Source organism: Pteropus vampyrus, unplaced genomic scaffold (assembly GCF_000151845.1).
Source record: "Pteropus vampyrus isolate Shadow unplaced genomic scaffold, Pvam_2.0 Scaffold225, whole genome shotgun sequence".
Classification (NCBI taxonomy): domain Eukaryota; kingdom Metazoa; phylum Chordata; class Mammalia; order Chiroptera; family Pteropodidae; genus Pteropus; species Pteropus vampyrus.
Window position 1 is genome coordinate 634,464 of NW_011889006.1, and position 21,072 is coordinate 655,535.

At 47.4% G+C, this 21,072-nt stretch overlaps 2 protein-coding genes across 4 annotated transcripts; both read left to right on the plus strand.

Annotated features, from left to right (window-relative positions):
* The first annotated feature begins 4,454 nt into the window (after positions 1-4,454).
* KIFC1 (kinesin family member C1) lies at positions 4,455-14,870 on the plus strand. 2 transcript variants are annotated; one of them, XM_023538482.1, is made up of 11 exons: positions 4,455-4,609; positions 8,344-8,481; positions 8,625-8,724; positions 9,251-9,304; positions 9,423-9,473; positions 9,672-10,072; positions 10,704-11,483; positions 11,861-12,151; positions 12,230-12,303; positions 12,443-12,518; positions 14,706-14,870. In XM_023538482.1, the coding sequence occupies exons 1-11, from the start codon at positions 4,598-4,600 to the stop codon at positions 14,748-14,750; spliced, it is 2,022 nt and encodes a 673-aa protein (XP_023394250.1). In that variant the 5' UTR covers positions 4,455-4,597; the 3' UTR covers positions 14,751-14,870. The 2 variants fall into 2 exon arrangements, with proteins under 2 accessions (XP_023394250.1, XP_011371768.1); XM_011373466.2 differs by having other exon boundaries at positions 9,675-10,072.
* Positions 14,871-15,926: 1,056 nt separating this feature from the next.
* Positions 15,927-21,059, plus strand: PHF1 (PHD finger protein 1). 2 transcript variants are annotated; one of them, XM_011373467.2, is made up of 15 exons: positions 15,927-16,145; positions 16,871-17,045; positions 17,135-17,216; positions 17,328-17,423; positions 17,853-17,953; positions 18,051-18,199; positions 18,387-18,482; positions 18,640-18,708; positions 18,851-18,974; positions 19,087-19,154; positions 19,322-19,426; positions 19,548-19,737; positions 19,828-19,922; positions 20,189-20,269; positions 20,421-21,059. In XM_011373467.2, exons 2-15 carry the CDS (start codon positions 16,887-16,889, stop codon positions 20,707-20,709), a joined length of 1,704 nt encoding a protein of 567 aa, XP_011371769.1. In that variant the 5' UTR covers positions 15,927-16,145; positions 16,871-16,886; the 3' UTR covers positions 20,710-21,059. The 2 variants fall into 2 exon arrangements, with proteins under 2 accessions (XP_011371769.1, XP_011371770.1); XM_011373468.2 differs by having other exon boundaries at positions 15,928-16,145; positions 20,192-20,269.
* Positions 21,060-21,072: the final 13 nt, after the last annotated feature.

Here is a 21,072-nt window from a genome sequence, read left to right on the forward strand (position 1 = left end):
AAAACTAGAAAAGAAAGAACAAATGAGGCCTAAAGTTAGCAGAAAGAAAGAAATCATCAAAATTAGAGCAGAAATAAATGAAATTGAAAACAAAACGACAACAAAAAACAATTAAAAAAATAAATACAATAAAGAGCTGGTTCTTTGAGGTTAATAAAACTGACAAACCCCTGGCTAAACTCACTTAAAGATTAAAGAGAAAGGACACAAATAAACAAAATCAGGGATGAAAGAGGGGAAATTACAACTGACATCGCAGAAATACAAAGGATCATGCAAGAATACTATGAAAAACTATATAACACCAAATTTAATAACCTAGAAGAAATGGACCAGTACTTAGAAAAATACACTCTTCCTAGACTGAATCAAGAAGATCTGGAAAATCTAAATAGACTGATTAGCAGAATGGAAATTGAAACAATCATCAAAAACCCACCAAAAAGTAAAAGTCCAGGACCAGATGGCTTCACCAGTGAATTCTACCTAACATTCAAAGATTTAATATCTATTTTCCTCAAACTCTTCCAAAAAATCGAAGAGGAGGCAAACCTCCCAACTCATTTTATGAGGCCAATATTACTCTGATACCGAAACCTGGTAAAAGTAACACAAAAAAAGAAAACTACAGACTGATATTCCCCATGAACACAGAAGCAAAAATCCTAAATAAGATACTAGCGAACCGAAGACAGCAACATATTAAAAAGATTATACACCACAATTAAGTGGGCTTCATCCCAGGGGCACAGCGATGGTTCAACAAATGCAAATCGATTAATGTGATACACTGCATAAACAAATTAAAAAATAAGAATCATATGATCATATCAATAGGTGCAGAAAAAGCCTTCGACAAGATACAGCATCCATTTATGATCAAAACACTTCACAAAATGAATATAGAAGGAAAGTATCTTCACATAATAAAGGCTATCTATGACAAACCCTCAGCCAACATTATATTTAATGGTGAAAAACTAAAAACCTTCCCTTTAAGATCAGGAACAAGGCAAGGCTGTCCACTATCACCACTGTTATTCAATATAACATTGAAGGTCCTAGGGAGTGCAATCAGACAAGACAAAGATATAAAAGGCATTCAAATAGGAAACAAAGAAGTCAAACTGTCGCTATTTGCGGATGACATGATTCTCTATATAGAAAATCCTAAAGACTCCACAAGAACACTACTAGAAAGAATAAGCAAATACAGTAAAGTTTTTGGATATAAAATCAGTGTTCAAAAATCCATAGCTTTCCTATACTCTAATAATGAATTGTCAGAAAAAGAAGTGGGAAAAAATAATTCCTTTTGCAATTGCAACAAAAAGAATAAAATACCTAGGAATAAATCTAACGAAACATGTGAAGGACCTATATAATAAAAACTATAGGACCCTATTAAAAGAAATCAAAGAGGATACAAAAAAAATGGAAAGATATTCCATGTTCTTCAATTGGAAGAATCAACATAGTTAAAATGACCATATTATCTAAAGTATTATACAGATTTAATGCAATCTCCATCAAAATCCCATCGGCATTTTTTAAAGAAATGGAACAAAAAAATCTTCAGATTTGTATGGAAGCACCAAAGACCCCGAATTGCCAAAGCCATCCTGAGAAAAAAGAACAAGGCTGGAGTCATCACTCTGCCTAACTTCAAATTATATTACAAAGCAACAGTAATCAAAACGGCATGGTATTGGCAGCAAAACAGACACACGGACCAGTGGAACAGAATCGAGAATCCAGAAGTAAACCCATATTTACATGGGCAAATAATCTTCGACAAAAAAGCCAAAAACATACAGTAGAGAAAGAAAAGCCTCTTTAATAAATGGTGCTCGGAAAATTGGAAGGCCACCTGCAAGAGAATGAAACTAGACTGTTGTCTATCACCACACACCAAAAGTAACTCAAAATGGATTAAGGACCTAAATATAAGAACAGTATCAATAAAATGCATAGAAGAAAACATAAGAACTAAACTCAAGGACCTTGGACTTAAAGAGGATTTTATGAATTTGACCTCAAAGGGAAGGGAAGTAAAAGCTAAAATAAATGAATGGGACTACATCAAACTAAAAAGCTTCTGCTCAGCAAAAGAAATCGTCAACAAGGTAGAGACAACCATCCGAATGTGAAAATATATTTGCAAGCAACGCCTCTGATAAGGGCCTAATATCCGAAATATACAAAGAACTCATACAACTCCATAACAACAACAACAAATGATCCAGTCAAAAAATGGGCAGAGGACCTGAACAGACACTTCTCCCTAGAGGACATACAAATGGCCAACAAATATATGAAAAGATGCTCAACTAGCTAGCTATTAGGGAAATGCAAATCAAAACCACAATGAGATACCATCTCACACCTGTTAGAATAGCTATAATCAACAGGACAGGTAATAACAAATGTCGGAGAGGAAGCAGAGAAAAACGAACCCTCATACACTGCTGGTGGGACTGCAAATTGGTACAGCCACTGTGGAAAACAGTATGGAGGTTCCTCAAAAAACTAAGAATTGATCTACCATATGATCCAGCAATCCCTCTACTGGGTATTTACCCCAAAGACTTGAAATCCCATATCCAAAAAGATATTTGCAAACCGATGTTCATAGCAGCATTATTCACAATGGCCAGGGCATGGAAGCAACCGAAGTGTCCTACAATAGATGATTGGCTAAAGAAGCTGTGTTACATTTATACAATGGAATATTACTCAGCCATACAAAGAGATGAAATACTGCCATTTGCGACAACCTGAATGGACCTCTAGATAATCATGCTAAGCAAAATAAGCCAGACAGAAAAAGTTGAAAATCACGTGATATCACTTATATGTGGGAGATAAACCTAAAAGCAACAAATGAACAGGACAAAGACTCAGGGACAATGGACTAGTGGTTACCAGAGGGTAGGGAGTGGGGGAGGAGGGAAGAGGTAGACCAGTAAACGGGGGTCAAATATAGGGGGCTTGGGAGAGGGCGAAGTGGGTAAAGGGGATTAAATATATGGTAGCTGAAGGAAACTGGACTCTGGGTGGTAAACACACAATAGAATGTATAGATGTCAAATTATAATATACTCCTGAAGATTATATAATTGTATTAACCAATGTTACCCCAATAAACTTGAAAAATGAAAAGTAAAAAATAAAGAAAATGGAACCAGAACAGCCATTCTAGAGGAACTGCATTGCCCATCCTGTTCCATGAAACTTCGAACTGGGCTAAATCACAGTTGCTTACAAACAATTGTTTTGTAAAGTCAGCAGGAAAGCAGACAACCTGATCCCAAGAACTGATGGTTACAGACCTTTTATTTGAAGATACAATTAGTAACTCCTTGTGTACAGCCAAGAGTAGCTCAGCTTGTCAGCATCAATAGGATTTTTTTTCTTTTCATGTAATTACTGCTTTTCTCTCATAAAAACTCTTGCTTTCACCCTGTAATTAAGACACTACTTGGATTTATGCCTGAATCTCTACTTCCAGAATTGCAATTCTTATAGTCCAAATAGATGCTTTGCTTCTTTAACCGGTCTTTTTTATAGGTTAACATACTTAACCTTTCTTAACCTTCATTTAGCTTGCAGATAAGACACGCGAAGCACTTGACATATAGTAAGAGCTCAGTGAATTTATTATTAAACTGAGATAATGCATATGCAGATAGCGCGAAAAATATAAAACACTCCACAAATGGAAGCAGCAAATTCTCTGTAGGTTCGAGACTTCAAAGGTCCCAAACCAGTTCTCCAGCATCAATAACGGCGCCCAGGTATGGCGGAGGTATGGTGGGGAAGAGGCTACAGAGAAAAATTCTCCTCCCCTGAGCCTCGAATCCCCATTGTCGGAATGCCATGGAGCGCCAACCTGCAACCAAGGTCCCTAAATTTGGTGAGATATGCCAAAATGACCTGGGAGATGCGGCCACTCTCTTATCCGCATGAGGGCGCCAGTTCCCACTTCCGGGCCAGTTAAACTCGGCGGAGAGACGCCGCAATCCGGTCGGGGCTAACGGGTGCGCGCCCTACTGTAGACGCTAGGGGGCGCCCGTACCGTCCCTCGCCCGGCCCGTGTCCTAGTTTGCGCACGCGTGATTCCTTTCCTCCAGCGACCCGCCCCCACTACAGTTACGTCTATGTGGCGTGTTGAGAGATCTTCTGACGTAGCGCGCGGCGTCAAGAGCCGAGCGGAAGTTCAGCGGACTACTGCTAAGGAGGGGTGGGTGACAGAGGAAGTGTGACTAACCGGCCTGCCTCCGGGACGCCGGCGAAGCTGGAAAGAGAAGGTGCCAGCTGGGCGGGGTGTGGCCTCGAGAGGCGGAGGGCACTGCGATTGGCCCTCGGTTGTGGCGACGGCGACTATTGGTCCCCGAGTGCGGAGCGAGGTGAGTGGGGTGGCAGCCGTTGGAATTCAAAAGTGGCGGGTGTGGCGTCGTGTTGGTGGCCTCCGGAACCTAGAGCGCTCGTGCTGTGTTGCGAGCGGGCGAGAGAACGCGGGTCTGGGGAGTCCCGGCTCCCGGTCCTCATCCATTGCGCACCCCCCCACCCCGGCACGTGTGGCTCGGAGCTGGACATGGAGCCGCAAGTGAGTAGGCGCCGGTGCGGGTCTTCTGCCCCGGGGAGCGGGGACGACGGCCTGCAGCCCCCGATGCTCACAAGCCCTCGGCTCCCGGCTGCCCTTGTTCCAGCCTGCCGGGAGGGCGAAGGTCGGTGCGCCCCCGAGCGAAAGCCTGATTGGGATGAGTTTAGGAGAGAAATTGGACACAGTGAATACGATATAGGCAGCAGTTTTGAGGAGTTTTGCTGCATAGGGCAACAAAAAAAATGGGTCAGAAAACCCTTTTAGGTTGGAAGAAATAATAGCATGTGTAGTATACTAATTGGAATGATCCAGTAGAGAGTGAAAAATTGGCGGTGTAGAGAGAAGGAAGAGTTGCTGAATAGGTGAGGAGGTGGGATCTGATGCACATGTGGAAAAGTTGCCTTAGGAGCAGGGAAGTAGGTATGAAGGGGTTGGATGAATATCTGTGTATGTAGGTTAAGCCCTTAGCTGATTGTGGAAAGTTGGAAGTCATCGTGTCTAGCTTTATAGATGGGGAAAAAAATAAATACTGTACTCTTTGGAATTGCCCTGAATAAACGTTAGAACACATTTTCTGAACCCCCACATTCCAGAGAGGTAAGTTTTCAATAGATCCACTATGGTAGTGTAGAGCGAATGAAGGGCACGTTATTAAAAAAAATCAGTATTTGATCTCAGAATACTTAAAAATTTGGTTTTCATACTACATCTGATTAAACAAAATTAAAATAAGCATTCTTTGTGCACATTGCTGCAGGTGGCAGGGGGAAAAAAATGCCACTTCCTTTCTTTCCAACAAATCGAATTAAAATTTCAGATGCCAGGGTATCAAGTTGTTTCAGTTTTCTCTGTAGTGATGCTCTGTGAACATCCTTAAATATGTCTCTGTATCACAGGTAGCTCAGACTCACTTGCCCAAAGCCAAGCTTCCCAAACTAGCCCTTCAGGTACTCTCAGATCTCTCCATACTATTTCTTACAACTGCATGTGAATCTACAATCATTTTGACGTGAAAAGTTTAGTTAGAAAACAAAAGGAAACAGAACTAGCTCTTCCTCTTGTGATCCTGATTAAGAGAACTATGGCAGGCTCCTTGAAATCAGCCTGGACTCCTCCATCTCCCTATCAGCTCCCAGTTAGGTCTATACAGTGGTCCCCCTTATCTGAGGTTTTGCTTTCTGTGGTTTCAGTTACTCATGGTCAACTGTGGTCCAAAAATATTAAATGGAAAATTCCAGAAATTTATGACTTTTAAATTGTATACCAATCTTTTCATGCCTACCTGTTCTGTCCAGCCTGGGACATGAATCAACCCTTTGTTCAGTGTATCTACACTGTATATGCTACCTGGCTGTTAGTCACTTGGTAACCATCTCGGTTTTCAGATCGACTTTTACAGTATCGCAGTGTTTGTGTTCAAGTAAACCTTATTTTACTTAATAATGACCCCAAAACCATTCACATAACTTTTATTACATTATGTTGTTAAAATTGTTCTATTAATTATGGTTGTTAATCTCTAAATTAAACTTTATCATAGGTATGTATGTATAGGAAAAAACATAGTATATGTAAGGGTTTGATACTGTCCAGTTTCAGGCATCCACTCGGGGTCTTGGAGGTGTTCCCCAGGGCTGGTGGTAGGGTGTGTAAGGGTAGGGGATCTTGGAGCGGGAGTGGACTACTGAGCTTGGTCTCATGTAATTCGGCCTTCTCTCAGATGGATTTTTACTTAGCCCTTAAACTCTTAGAATAGCCCCTCTCAACTGAGTTCCATAGGAATTAAACTCTAATGCTTCAAAGCATCCTTTCTAGTTAGTGAATTAACTTCTCTCTTAAGCACCTAGAATGTTAAGAGCTATATACATCCATGGGAGAATTGAGAAAATTGTTTTCTGTAGAGCTTAGTTATCTTGTGGTACCCCAGTTTAGAAATGCTGCTTTAGAAAGTAAGCTCTGAGAAGGCAGGGATTTATGTTCATTACTTTCAAATACCTAGAATAACGTCCAGTACAGAGCAGTCTTTCAACAAATCTTAGTATAAAAATTCCTTGTTGAATGGTTAAATGAAGGAATGATGCAGGCTCTCTGCCTTCGCTACCCTTCATCTTCTACTTCTATTCATTCTTCACATTACTCACAGTTTACTTTTTCAGTACAAATCCATTCATATTATTCAACTGACTAAAAGTCATCAAGATCCCTCTTGCCTTCGGTAAACTCCACAGACTCTTATCATGGCATACCAACAGCCACAACCTTTTCCCTTCTGCCTCTGTTCTCATCTCTCCACTTTCTATGCAATTCCCTGTGTTTAGCTGAACAGAACAATTTGTCATTCCTTGAATGCACTCTTCTTTGCTTTTTGCCTGGAATGCTCTTGGCCCAAACCCATCAAGCCAACTCTTTCTCGTCGTCAAGTCTTGGCCTAAAAATACTTTTTAAGAAGTGTTCTCTGACACTCTCCCCATCTCAACAAGATGCCCACCCCTTCCTCTGGGATCCTTTTATTATAGCACTTAAGTTTTAACATCTCTTTCAGTGCTTCTGTTCCCCACTGTCCTGTGAGCATCTTGAGAGCACAGACTATGCCTGTTACTCCAGAACCCTGATCATTTCCTGGCACATAACAGGCACTTAGTAGACATTGAATGAATGAAGTAAACTGAGGGGCTAAGAGAGACTGGTCTGGAAATTAAAAGTTACCTATAGTGAAAATCAGAAGTTGACCTATACATGGTGCTTTCCTGATGGTAGGATAGGAGTAGGATGACTTAATTGTCTTAGTTTGCATGGGAATGACCTGAAATTCCTCTGTCCTAAGAAACCCCTTAGTTCTGCTCAAACCAGAATGATTGGTAACCATGAGGTGGGCATAATCCCCAGGCACTGAATTGCATTGCCCCCACCTCATGCCTCTACTTCAATGATCTGCTAAGTGGTCATGCTACTTCCTAGTCTTCCCCATGCAAGTCAGCCTGCTTACAACTTATTCTTTATAATAGGCTCTTTTGCATATTTTTTACATGCCTAATCAGAAACTGTCTGGCTCTCCATGTATGCAGGGCTAAAGCCTAAACTCTTGAGTTTGGCATCAAAGCCCTACTAGGCAGTGTGGTCTAGTGATGAAAAACGTGGCTTCCAGAACAGACTGTCTAGATTCTAACCCTGGCTTTGCCTTTTACTGACCAATGATCTTCAACAAGCTATTTTTATCTCTCAGTACCTTCTTTTCCCTCCTCTGCAAAATGAAGCTAACATAGCACCTCTTCTGGGCTGCTGTGAGGATTAAATTGATACAGGTAAAGCATTTAAAACAGTTTCTAATGTTACCTGCTCCTCCAGCCCAGTCTTCAGCCTTACCTATCTTCCACTCCTTTGTTATTCTCAGCTCTAGCTAAAAGAGCCTATTGGTTTCACAGCCATACCATGTGTGTGTTTGAGTTTCTGCCTTCTAAAAGGAGCGCCCATTTCTCTCTGCTTGTTTAAGTGGTACCCCTAGAGTTAGCTGAAGTCCAATGTCCATCCAACTTCTCCCTTAGAGATTGCTTCCACTTTTGCATTGTGTCCCAGTTCTCTCCATGCTTTTTGGCTGGCACATGATCTGTGGCACAAGAGGTACTCATTAATGCTTGTTGGTGGTGATATTGAGAATTAGGCTAGGGGACCCAAAAGGGGAGTTCTTTGGACATTTGGGCTCCAGGGTGTTGTCTTAAGTGTCTCTCTTTTCCCAACAGAGGTCCCCTTTGTTGGAAGTGAAGGGAAACATAGAATCAAAGAGACCCCTGGTCAAGGCTCCTTCCCGACTGCCTCTCCCAGGAAGCAGATTGAAGAGGGGGCCTGACCAGATGGAGGATGCCTTGGAGCCTAAGAAGGTACACTGGGTTTGGAAAGCTATATATTGTACGTGTGTGTGTGTGTGTGTGTGTGTGTGTGTGTGTATGTGAGAGAGAGAGAGAGAGAGAGAGAGAGAGAGAGAGAGAGGATAACTATGAACCCTGTCCCTGTCTTTCCCTAGAAAAGGACACGCGGCCTAGGCACAGCAACCAAATTTGTCATGTCCCATCCCAGAGCACCGGCCCTCACCACAGTGCCGCAGACACAAGGCCAGATTTCAGGTGGGCTCTAGGGGTGGACAGAGACCAGTGCTCTTCAACTTACTTTCTTCTTGTCTTTCAATTTTAGCTTGTTTTGAGTAGGTAATACATTTCACTTGTTTCAGAATTCCAAAGGCACAAAAGTTGTTATACTTTTGAAAAGTCTCACTCCTATTTCTGTCCCCAGCCACCCAGTTCCCCTTCCCAGGAGCAACTCTGTATGTTCTTCCAGAGATATTCATTCTATAGGTATTCAAGCAAATATAGACATGTTCCCCAATATTATTTCACACAGATATAGCATACTTTACACATCATCTGTCCCTCTGCTCTTTTTGTTTATCTTGGTCCAACTTGTTTCTTGGCATGTTCAGTAATTTCTAGTCCTAGGAAGGATATCTTTAGGAGCCGGCCAGTCTTAGGAGAAGAGGAAAGTTATCATATTCCTAATCCTCAGAAAAGGCAATTCTTCTGTCCCTGGCTCAGCTAGAGTACATTGCCACTCTGAGAGTGATGACTCTTTTTCCCCTCTCCCATCTCCTGACAGCTCCAAAAGTTCCCAAGAAGACAGGACCCCGATGTTCCACAGCTGTCGCCACGGGTAATTAGACTTTAAGTTCTAGGGCTGGGAAGGGATTTGGTGTTTGTATAAAGGGAATATGATGGAGGTAGAAGGATACTGGTGCTATAATTCCTATGTCAACTCCTCAATTCTCTAGTGTTGAAGAATCAGAAGTCAGGCCCTGCTGTTCCTGCCCAGAAGCCTGGCAGTAGGTGACAAACACAAGCATTGGGTGAGGCTGGGATAGGGAAGAAGAGGTGGTGAGTACCCAGAAGAATCCATTTAGTCTCTTCCCTGTCTGAAGGAGGAGTTGTAGTATCAGGTGTTGAGGCACTAAAGGCTAGAAAGGAGGAAAGAGAGAAAATCAATACCTCTTTTATCTTTGTCCTTTCTTTGCCCATCTTAGCAGCAGCTGCTCCTCCCAAGCTGGGAGGGAAGAAACCCAGCAAACGTCCAGCCTGGGACTTGAAGGGTCAGTTATGTGACCTAAATGCAGAGCTGAAATGCTGCCGTGAGAAGACTCAGACTTTGGACCAGGAGAATCAACAGCTACGGTCCCAGCTCCGGGAGGCCCAGCAGCAGGCCACGGCCCTCGGAATAGAGCGCAGGACACTAGAAGGGGAGTTGGCCAGGGTACAGGCCCAGGCCGAGCAGAGCCAACAGGAACTGGGGAACCTGAGTACCCATGTCTTGGAGCTGGAGGAGCGGCTGGGCACACAGGAGGGCTTGGTGCAAGAGCTCCAGAAAGAACAGTTAGGATTTCAGGAGGAGCGGAGGAGACTGGCCACCCTCCTGGAGGAGCAGGAGGTAAGGGCTGGTGTCTCATCATAAATGATCCTCCTTTCCAGGTTTGGGTTTAGAATACCGGACCACCTCTTTCCAGCAGCACACCCCTGTCCTCTACCCTTCCCACCCCAGCCCACCCATGTGTAGCTTTCTGTCCCACTTCTCCCTATCCTTGACTCTTGTTTTCATAGTTTCCCCTAATCTGTGTTTCCCCTGCTCCTCCGTCCCCCTCTCTTGCTGTCTTTCCTGATCAAAAGTCCCCATGCATTCTCCTTCTTATGTCCATTCCACTCCTTGGTGAGCACCAGCTAGACTGAATTACTTGCAGTCTCTCAAATGACTCAATTCTTGTTTCAGGGCATTTTGCATATGCATTTCCCTCTTTGTGGAATGTTTTTTCTGTACTCCATCTATCCTTTGGTTCGCTCCTATACTTTGGGGTGTCAGCCTAGATATCATCTTCCTTATTTGTGGATATGCCTATAGCACTCCTTATTCTAATACCATGATTCCTATTTTCTTAATCTCTTTCTTTACCAGACTGTGAAGTCCTTGGAGGCTGGGACTACCCCACCTCTACCCACCGCCCCATCATGATTTGTTCTTATTCTTGGTTGCATTTCGACCTCTATGTCTGTTCTGTTCTGGGCAGAGGACGCTGCAGGCATCAGAAGCAGCTCTGTCAGGCAGCCAAGCAGAGGTGGCATCTCTGCGCCGGGAAGCTGCAGCCCAGGCAGCCTTATTGGCTGAACGGGGAGAACGTCTTCATGGTCTAGAGATGGAACGCCGGCGACTACACAACCAGCTACAGGAGCTCAAAGGCAACATCCGTGTGTTCTGCCGGGTCCGCCCTGTCCTTCCAGGGGAGCCCACCCCACCCCCTGGCTTCCTCCTGTTTCCCTCTGGCCCTGGTGGGCCCTCTGATCCTCCAACCCATCTCAGCCTCTTCCGGTCTGATGAGCGACGTGGGACCCTGAGTGGGGCACCAGCTCCCCCCACCCGCCATGACTTCTCTTTTGACCGGATATTCCCACCAGGGAGTGGACAGGACGAAGTGTTTGAGGAAATTGCCATGCTTGTCCAGTCAGCATTGGATGGCTACCCAGTTTGCATCTTTGCCTATGGCCAGACGGGGAGTGGCAAGACCTTCACAATGGAGGGTGGGCCTGGGGCAGACCCCCAGGAGGAAGGGCTGATCCCTCGGGCCCTGCGGCACCTGTTCTCTGTGGCCCAGGAGCTGAGTGGCCAGGGCTGGACCTATAGCTTTGTGGCAAGCTACGTAGAGATCTACAATGAGACTGTCCGAGACCTGCTGGCCACTGGGACCCGAAAGGCCCAGGGAGGTGAATGTGAGATTCGCCGGGCAGGTCCAGGTAGTGAGGAGCTTACTGTCACCAATGCCCGATATGTTCCTGTCTCCTGTGAAAAAGAGGTAAGCACCGATGGGCACTGGGACTGGAAAATGGAGAAGAGTGGGCAGGATGACAGAGATGGAAGTAGATAGAGAAAGGAGCAGGAAAAAGTTGAAGAATGGAGGAAAGGTAAAATGTGAGGATTGGTTGCCGTATTCAGTTTTGGCTGGTGGGCTGTAAGGTACATCTGCCTTAATAGAACCAGGGAGTCCTTATTTTTCTGTTTTATTTTATTCCTTAGTACTGTCAGAAATGTTGTATATTTTACTTAGTTGTCTCTTCACTGGCTAGAAAGAAGGCTCCAAGAGAGCAGCTGCTGACTCTTGTTCCTTGCCGTACCTGACGCTGCTATGTACTGACTTCCTGTCTGCCTTTGCCCCTTGTTCTCCATTCCTAGGTGGAGGCCCTGCTCTATCTTGCCCGCCAAAACCGAGCTGTAGCCCGCACAGCCCAGAACGAGCGGTCATCACGCAGCCACAGTGTGTTCCAGCTGCAGATCTCTGGGGAGCATGCTGGACGAGGCCTACAGTGTGGGGCCCCTCTCAATCTTGTGGACTTGGCCGGGAGTGAGCGACTAGACCCCGGCTTAGCTCTTGGACCTGGGGAACGCGAACGTCTTCGGGAAACACAGGCCATTAACAGCAGCCTGTCCACGCTGGGGCTGGTCATCATGGCCTTGAGTAACAAGGTGGGAATGGGGTTGCAGCAGGTGGGACTCGGGGCTGACCATGTCCTATGCTAATCACCTGTCCCCTCAACCTTCTAGGAATCCCACGTGCCATACCGGAACAGCAAGCTTACCTACCTACTGCAGAACTCTCTGGGTGGCAGTGCTAAGATGTGAGTGAAAGGGACAGGTGCAAGGGGTTAGAACTGTAATGTTGGAGTCAGGGGTGGGAAAGGGGAAACAGTGGAGAACTGATCCAGGCTCCACGCAGCCACTAATGCTGGAGTTTGGCCCCCTGTCCTCTCTCCATAGGCTCATGTTTGTGAACATTTCCCCCCTAGAAGAGAACATCTCTGAGTCCCTCAACTCCCTACGCTTTGCCTCTAAGGTACGGTTACCACCCAGGCCCCCTGGGTGACTGGGCTTCTCCATCCCAATCCCTTCTGTCCTTTAGGCCAAGGGCACATTCATCCAGAAAGGATTTATATTGGCCAGGCATTTAGGGGCACTACCCACCTAGATCCACTTTTTAACTGTTGGCTTTTGGGGATTTTTAATTAAGTTTTTTAAAATAGTTAAAAGGTTAAAAACTATGTATAAAACTGCATTACTGCTTTCCATCCCATCTTCCCCAATTGTTATTTTTCTCATTTTCTTCAAATGTTTCCTTTTGCAAATATAAACAATATTCATGTGCTTATTCCCCTCACATAAAAGACATCTCTCTCTTTTATGTATATATTATTCTGTACTTTGTATTGCTGAACAAGACAACCTCAAGATTTCTCCCCTTTATTTTTATATCTGCCTAGGACTCCACTGTGTGGATGCACCAAAATTTATCCACCAGTTCTCTTACTAGGCACTTGGATTGTTTTCCTCTCTTTTTCTGTTATAAACAAGGTCATGTTGATTAACTTTGTACATAATGTTATTTCTGTTTGTTTGGTTACATCTAACTAGGGAAGGGTTCTTTGAAATGGGATTGCTAGATCAAAGGAGACTTAGAGGTTTTTCAGACCATTCCAGATAGTGTGAATTTAGGCTCCAAACCTGACAATGGTCAGCCATGGCTATGATTCCTCTAGGAGACAGGCTTATACTCCCTCCACTAAAGCTAAGTCAAAAAGTTTCTTTACGGTCTGTCTCTGGTGGGTAATTTTTTTCCTCTGGTTACTCATTTTCATAAGGCTATAGCCCCTACAATGCGTTCTGGCTTTATTCAGGGTCTCTAATCAGGTATGCTCTTCTGCTAGCTTTTGTTGCTTCTGTGTAAATAGTCAGCTGCCTTAGCACCCTGAGCTGGTCTTCTGCTTTGATCGGGTTTTACCTTGCCATCTTAAAGATACATCAATATCATTAACACCCAACAACACGACCTCTTTAATATCTTCTAATACCCAGTTTATATTAAATTTTACCTGATCATCTCAGAAATATCTTTTATGTATTAGTTTGTTCTGAAGGTTGAAATTATTTCTTAAATTTCTTTTAATCTATAATCTCATCCCATTTTATGGCATTTATTTATTGACAAAATCGGGTCATTTGTCCTATAAAATAACCATATTCTGGATTTGGGCATGTGCATCCTCTTCTGTAATTTTTGTTGTCTTGTTACTAGGTTTAGAGACTTGATAAGATTTGAATCAGGTTTAAATTTCTTAGCAAGAAAACTTAGATGGGGTGGTATACTTTCTATTGCATATCAGTATCTAGTTGTTGCGCTTTTAATGATACAAAAATTGATTGTTGGATTTGGGTGTTATCAGCCTGATCTATCCATTGAAAAACTCTCTAATTTTTCACCTAGTGATTTTTATCAAATAATGATCATACCTAGGTCTGTTACTTCATTAGGGAGTGTTAAAATTGTGATTTTCTAATTTTCTTAGTTCTATATTTATTAGTCAAGATTCTATAAATTACTTCCTCTTGCCATCTATTTGGTTACTCTGAAATTTAGTGTATTTAGGAAAGTCAGGATAAATGCTGGCTTCAATTTTAAGTATTTTAAATTGATAACCTGGCAACTTCCAAAGTAACTAGTGAGTTTTTATCAAGGGGTTATCATTTTACAGATGCTTATGTATTTGCTATATGTCCTCTGATACTCAAATTGCTCCATCTTTGTCTAGTGGGAGCTCCTTTAAGTTGGCTGTGTCCTTTAGACAGGTCCCCAGTAGTCTTTTCTCTGGGTTCATCTTGTACATTTTCTGCCCTAGACTAGGAATCATTCATTTTGCAAGGAGCCTTGGTTCCTAAATAAGTGTTGTTATTCTATCTAGCTTATTAAGCATTAGAGGTGCTAGGGCTTTGGGGTCTCTAGTCCATGGTATTGCTAGAAATAAAAGCTGCTCTCTCTGCTCCTATGCAGGGCTTCCATCCCATCTTGGGACTTTTCACCTCTTCCAGACCTAGTGTGCCTAGTGGGCATAGGAGAACTAACCATAACTGAGACCAGCCTGAACCTGCCTTCAGAGCCCTAATAATTGGGGATTGGGAGGCCATCTTGGGAAACCTAGCCTCTTGGTTACTCTGAAATCTTTATCCTGTCTAAACCCCCTACCCACAGGTGAACCAGTGTGTTATTGGTACTGCCCAGCCCAACAGGAAATGAAGATGGATCCAGATCCTCTGAGGGTGGGGGTAGTGGTGGTGGTGGGGCTGAGGAATGCTTTATTGGGGTGGGAGGGGCACTGTGTTACCTGGGCCTATTAAATAAAGACAAAAAAATTTTTTTAATAAAGGCTTTATTAGCATTTGCCCAAGAAAAGAGATGTTTTTCATATCTGTAAATATGGGAACTGTGATCTGTCCACTCCGCTCAGCCATTCGTGTGTTTTGCAAGGCAAGAGCCTCTGCCTTTTTCTCCTTGACAAGCGTCCCCTGTAGTCTAGGTGGCCTTCAGCTCCCATAGCCTCCCCTGTCGTCCACATTTAGGTGTGCCCACTAGCTATCTACAGCTACTAGTTCTGTTTACCCTTACCACAGGCTACCTTTATCCCCGGAAAAGTGGCAACCCGCGCCCAAGGATGAGGCCGACACACCCACTTAACTGCTGGCTCTTTCCTCCCGCTCTTTCCCTGCTTTTCCGTTCGAATGACCGGGGTTGGCCCTGCCGGCTGCCAATTGGCTGGTTCTCGGCGGCGTCACAACCTCAGTACTAGCCCTCTTGGTCTGCGCCCCTGCCTTGGGAGCGCTGGGCGGGACGCACGCCCGCCGAGCCCCTGGCGCCAACCGCCAACGGCCACCGCCCCAGAAAGGAGGGGCTCGGTCCTCCCAGGTGCCGCGCGCGGGAGGGGTCACGCGTGCGCAGAAGCGCGGTGTTGGGGGGGCCAACTTCCCACCGGGAGGGGGAGCTGGGGCAAAGGCGGGAAAGGAGGGCGGGGCACTGGAGGGAGGAGGGCGTGGCGGGGGCAAAGGGAAGGGTGAATGGAAGGCGGGGTCGTGAACTGGAGCTGGAGGGCGGGACTTGGAGTGACCATGGAGGTTGGGGGGGCAGTTAACGGATGTGGCATGGGGCGGGGGCCAGTTCGGAGGCGGGATTCCCTCCTGCCCCCGGGGCGGGTCTCCCTTCGGAGGAAGGGGCTTCGGGGATTCCCTATCCCGCCGGGGCCGACCGACAACCCCAGTCACGGAAAGGCCGCCGCTGGCTCGGCGCCCTCCAGGCCTTTTGGAGGTGAGGGAGGTGGGGTAAGGTGGTGTCCGCCCCCCTGCCCCCCGGCTCCTCCTTCTCCCAGTCCTCCCCTCCCACCACCCTCCCCCCGAGCCGGTTTGTCCCTCCCCTCCCCTCCCCTCCTTCCCCCCGCCGCCTCCTCCTGCCGCTGCCGCTGCTTTGGCTGCTGCGTCATACGCCCCAGAGCCGCCGGGACGGAGGGGCTGGGCCTGGGGACCCCCCGGCCTTTGCCTGCACTCTCCCCGACGTCCAGACGTGCCCTCCCGGCGCGGGGGGGTTCGCCTCGGTCTCCCACGTCTGCCTCTGCCCGGCTCCCGGTGTCCCCAGCTGTCACTGGTAAGGAGGCGGCGGGAGGCGCTTGTGAGGGGGGGGCAGGAAACCGGGGGTCGGCCCGCAGGGCGCCGGCGGGAGAGCCTCACCGCCCTCGCATCGGGTTGGGCTGGGCCGACTCAAGTCCCCTGTTGGACTTGCCGTCATGGGGAGTAGAGACCAGGATTGGGACACGCCCCCCTCCCGGGGCGCTCGGGAAGTTATCTAACCCGAGGGCAGGGAACCCCGAATTTGAGGGTGACCTGACATAACCTGGCACCAGGATGATTGTTCCGAAGGAGACGGGCGGGCCCGGGGAGGCAGCTGTTTCTACTCTGGAAAACATCTTCAGAAAAGCTCCCAAAATACCTCTGGGTAACAGCACCCCAATTATGATACCTCTAAACAGCAGGAAAAGATGACAGTAAAAACTGAGTGGTAACCTTTGCTTCTGCCCATCATTTATGCTAAAATCTCAAGGCCAGGATATAATGTCCCAGGGGAGTTCTGGAAGCTGGGAAACTAGAGAACTAGGTTGGGGGGAGGCGGTTAGGGAGAGGCGAGCCAGTCACCAGAGTTGAGAGAGCTAGAGTCAAGAAGCCTGGGAGTGGGTGCTGAGTGGTTTCCTATCCAGGTGTCTCAGGGATTTGGAGACTAGGGGCACAACTGCTTGAATCCTTGACAGAAAAACAGGCAAAGAAAATTAGAAAGGTTTCTCAGCTTTCATAACCTCAAATCTCACTTCTGGCTAGGCCCCCCCAGGATGCAATGGCACAGCCCCCCCGGCTGAGCCGCTCTGGTGCCCCCCCGCTTTGGGACCCAACTTCTCCTGCACCCACCTCAGGCCCCAGACCTCGACTTTGGGAGGGTCAGGATGTACTGGCCAGATGGACAGATGGGCTGCTATACTTGGGGACCATCAAGAAGGTAAGATGTTGGTCTTTCACCTATCACTTTTCTCCCATTCCCCTTATCCAGTTCTGATTCCCATTTTATCCTCTGCTCACCCATTCCAGGTGGACAGTGCTCGAGAGGTGTGTCTGGTCCAGTTTGAGGATGATTCCCAGTTTCTGGTTCTATGGAAAGACATTAGCCCTGGTGAGACTCTAGCGGCCATGGGAGTATTACATCCCATGGAAGACAGAAACTCGTCTTGGGGTACAGAAGGGGGCTTAAGGACAGGCCCCCTGATACTGTGTTTTCTCATAGCTGCCCTCCCTGGGGAGGAATTCCTCTGCTGTGTCTGTCGCTCTGAGACTGTGGTCCCTGGGAACCGGCTGGTCAGCTGTGAGAAGTGTCGCCATGGTGAGAGAGCAGGACACCTGAATGATCCAGCTTGCCCTGGGCCTTCCAGGCTGCCTCTGATCCTTACCACCAACACTGATCCTTATGCTACCTGTCCTGGCCTAAGTCTACAAGCCAGTGCTCTGGCCAGTCTCAACCCTGTAACCTCATTCCCTTCCAACACAGGAAGAGGTAGCCATGGAATGGGGATGTGTGAGCTTTATAGGCAGAGGGTTGTTCAAATACTCCCTTTCTAACCATATGACCTTGGGCAAGTCCCTAAACCTCTAGGAATCTCAGTTTTCTCACCTGTAAAATGAGGATAATACCCTCCCCACTAGCAGGACCATATCAAGGATTAAATTGGATAGATAAGACTTCCTATCCCAATACCTAGCACATGCAGGTTTGCAATGCAATAAATGCTCTACTGTCAATATCATTATTCAGCTTATCACCAGGACTGTCACATTCCAAGGGCCCCAGCCCCTGGAGAGGGAGAGGGCACATCCTGGGTCTGCCGCCAGTGCGTCTTTGCCATCGCCACCAAGGTAAAGGCCTTCCTGTGGGAGCCTCCTACCCACAGCTTCTTCCAAGCCTTTCTTCTCCCCACCCGTCTGAGGTGAACTGCCTGTTCTATCTCTGCAGAGGGGGGGTGCACTGAAGAAGGGCCCCTATGCCCGGGCCATGCTGGGCATGAAGCTGTCTCTGCCATATGGACTAAAGGGGCTGGACTGGGACGCTGGACATCTGAGCAACCGGCAGCAGAGCTACTGTTACTGTGGTGGTCCTGGGGAGTGAGTAATGAGAGGCGGGGGTTGAGAAATGAGTGATGGGATGTGGTGGTGGAGGAAATCCCAGGGAATGAAAGAGAAAGAACAGGGTTAGGGAGTGCTGAAGGGTGTGGGAGTAGGTGGTAAGCAGGATTTGGGGCAGTGAAGGGAGGGAACGTCTGGAGGTTACTAGTCCTGTGTTCTCTCTCAGGTGGAACCTGAAAATGCTGCAGTGCCGGAGCTGCTTACAGTGGTTCCATGAGGCCTGTACCCAGTGTCTGAGCAAGCCCCTCCTCTATGGGGACAGGTGAGGCCAGGACAGACACTCCAGGAGCCCAGGGAGCCCTCTTGTTCTGCTCTATACTCTCAGTTCCTCTACACCCACCTGTCTCAAATTCATTCTTTTCTCAATCTCTGAAGAGTTCCTCACTAGTTCACCCCATCTCCCTCTTCCTCACGTCCAGGTTCTATGAGTTTGAATGCTGTGTGTGTCGGGGGGGCCCTGAGAAGGTCAGGAGGCTACAGCTTCGCTGGTGAGCTGGGTTGGGAATGACCTCAGCATAACTCCTCTCTCAGTACCCCGTCTTTCACCCCACCTGCCGTAGCCTCCCACTTGGGAGGACTCCCCTGGCTTTTGTAATGCTTCCACAACTTTGACACTCAACATTTCTCCAGGGTGGATGTGGCCCATCTTGTCCTCTATCACCTCAGTGTTTGCTGTAAGAAAAAATACTTTGATTTTGACCGTGAGATCCTCCCTTTCACCTCTGAGAATTGGGACAGTTTGCTCCTTGGGGAGGTAAGGAATAGTGAAACTTTAGAGGTTAGGGTGGAACAGGGAGATGCGAAGAAAAGGGGAAGAGAGGGGATCACTGCTCCTTTGACCCCGTTTTTCCTACTCCACCTCCCAGCTCTCAGACACCCCCAAGGGAGAACGTTCATCCAAGCTCCTCTCTGCACTCAACAGCCACAAGGACCGGTAAGTTGAAAGAGGCTCAGAAAGGATGAAGATGCGGATGTGGAAGACTGGGAGGGAGAGGTACCGCAACCCACCTGAAAGGTCATCTCTGGAAAGGACTGAGTAATGGCGGAAGAGAGACCCTTTTCTACACTACTGACTCTGTATCATTTCTCTCCTCACCCCAGTTTCATTTCAGGGAGGGAGATTAAGAAGAGAAAATGCTTGTTTGGTCTCCATGCTCGGATCCCTCCTCCTGTGGAGCCTCCTACTGGAGATGGAGCCCTCACCAGGTCACTGGTCCAGGGGGCATGGGGAAATTCTCAGGGCATTAATCTGGGGTATATGTATGGAGATGGGGAGGTCTTTGGGGTGTCCGGGAGGGGGCTGGGGGGATAAGGAGGCCTCTTACAGCTTCCCTTCAGGGCAGGGCCCTGGGGGAGGGGTCTCACGTCCCCTGGGGAAGCGCCGGAGGCTGGAGCCAGAGCCCCTGAGGAGGAGGCAAAAGGGGAAGATGGAGGAGCTTGGGCCACCCTCAGCAGTGCGCAATCAGCCAGAGCCCCAGGAGCAGAGGGAGCGGGCTCGTCTGCAGAGGGCACTGCAGGTACAGGGACCTGGGGGAACCCCATGGGGCAAATGGTGGTAATGGGAAGGCATTAAGGATTATATCTCAGTCCTTTGCTCTTTCTTCTAGGCCTCAGTGTCTCCGCCACCCCCCAGCCCTAACCAGAGTTACCAGGGCAGCAGCGGCTACAATTTCCGACCCACAGATGCCCGCTGCCTGCCCAGGTCAGTGCTCCTCCATCCTCCAACCAGATACACTCCATTAGAACCTCTCCTTCAGTTGTCTACATCTTATGGACTTCCTAACCCAGAATTCCTTTCCCTCTCTCCCTTGGTTACCTACTTCTTGTCTTAGACTTCTAGAACAGTATCTGGTCCCCGGTATCCTAGGGATGGGGGTTCCTTGGTAGTGTTTGAGATCTGCCTTTCTCAGGGGGAGAGCATCCTGTTCCCCTGCTTCAGGTCCTGACTTTCCCCCTCCCCAACTCCAGCAGTCCCATCCGGATGTTCGCTTCCTTCCATCCCTCTGCCAGCACCGCAGGGACCTCTGGGGATGGTGAACCCCCAGACAGGTGAGATTCTACCTTTACCTATGATACTACCTTTACCTGTGATCTTAAGGTCCTCAGCCTCCAACCATTTCTTCAATCTTCTGATCCACATGTGGCCTCCATTTCTGGTCAGTCCTTATTGTCTGGACTCATGACTGCCTTTTCTCCCTAGGTCACCCCTGGAGCTTCACATTGGTTTCCCCACAGACATCCCTAAAAGTACCCCCCACTCGATGACTGCCTCATCTTCCTCAGTCTCATCCCCCTCCTCAGGTCTTCCTAGACGCTCAGCACCCTCTTCTCCCCTGTGCCGTAGTTTGCCTCCTGGGACTGGGGGAGGAGTCCGAGGTGGGGTTGGTTACCTGTCTCGAGGGGACCCGGTCAGGGTCCTTGCTCGGAGAGTACGGCCTGATGGTTCTGTGCAGTATCTGGTTGAGTGGGGAGGTGGGGGCATCTTCTGAACTGCCTGCCTCTGCCCACCTCCCCATTCACACACACCGGCACTTTCATACCCTGACCTCTGACCTCATCTATAGCTGGGATGTACCTGGGGAGGTAGGGGATAGTCCTCCCTACTGCCTAGGCGGAATCCAGGTGGGGGGGAAGGGGGAGAAGAGGCTCTCTCTTCTCTACTCCTTTCATGATTCCTGACCCTTCCATCTCTCTTCCCATTTTCTTTGATGTTATTTTGTTACAGCTTTTAAAATATTTTTTAAAATTATTTAACCCCGGGGATGGAGACTGAGGAGGGGAGGGATGATAAAGGATCCCAGACTCTGTATGACTGAAATAAAGTTAAACAAATCTGGCAGCTCTGAGTCATT

Bases quoted from the DNA above. Each gene is read 5' to 3' on its own strand.
- PHF1 (XM_011373467.2), top strand. From the start codon at position 16,887: ATGGCACAGCCCCCCCGGCTGAGCCGCTCTGGTGCCCCCCCGCTTTGG. The intron at 17,046-17,134 runs GTAAGATGTTGG...CACCCATTCCAG, and splicing joins ACTTGGGGACCATCAAGAAG to GTGGACAGTGCTCGAGAGGT. The intron at 17,217-17,327 runs GTGAGACTCTAG...GTTTTCTCATAG, and splicing joins ATGGAAAGACATTAGCCCTG to CTGCCCTCCCTGGGGAGGAA.
- KIFC1 (XM_023538482.1), top strand. The intron at 10,073-10,703 runs GTAAGGGCTGGT...TGTTCTGGGCAG, and splicing joins CCCTCCTGGAGGAGCAGGAG to AGGACGCTGCAGGCATCAGA. The intron at 12,152-12,229 runs GTGGGAATGGGG...TCAACCTTCTAG, and splicing joins TCATGGCCTTGAGTAACAAG to GAATCCCACGTGCCATACCG.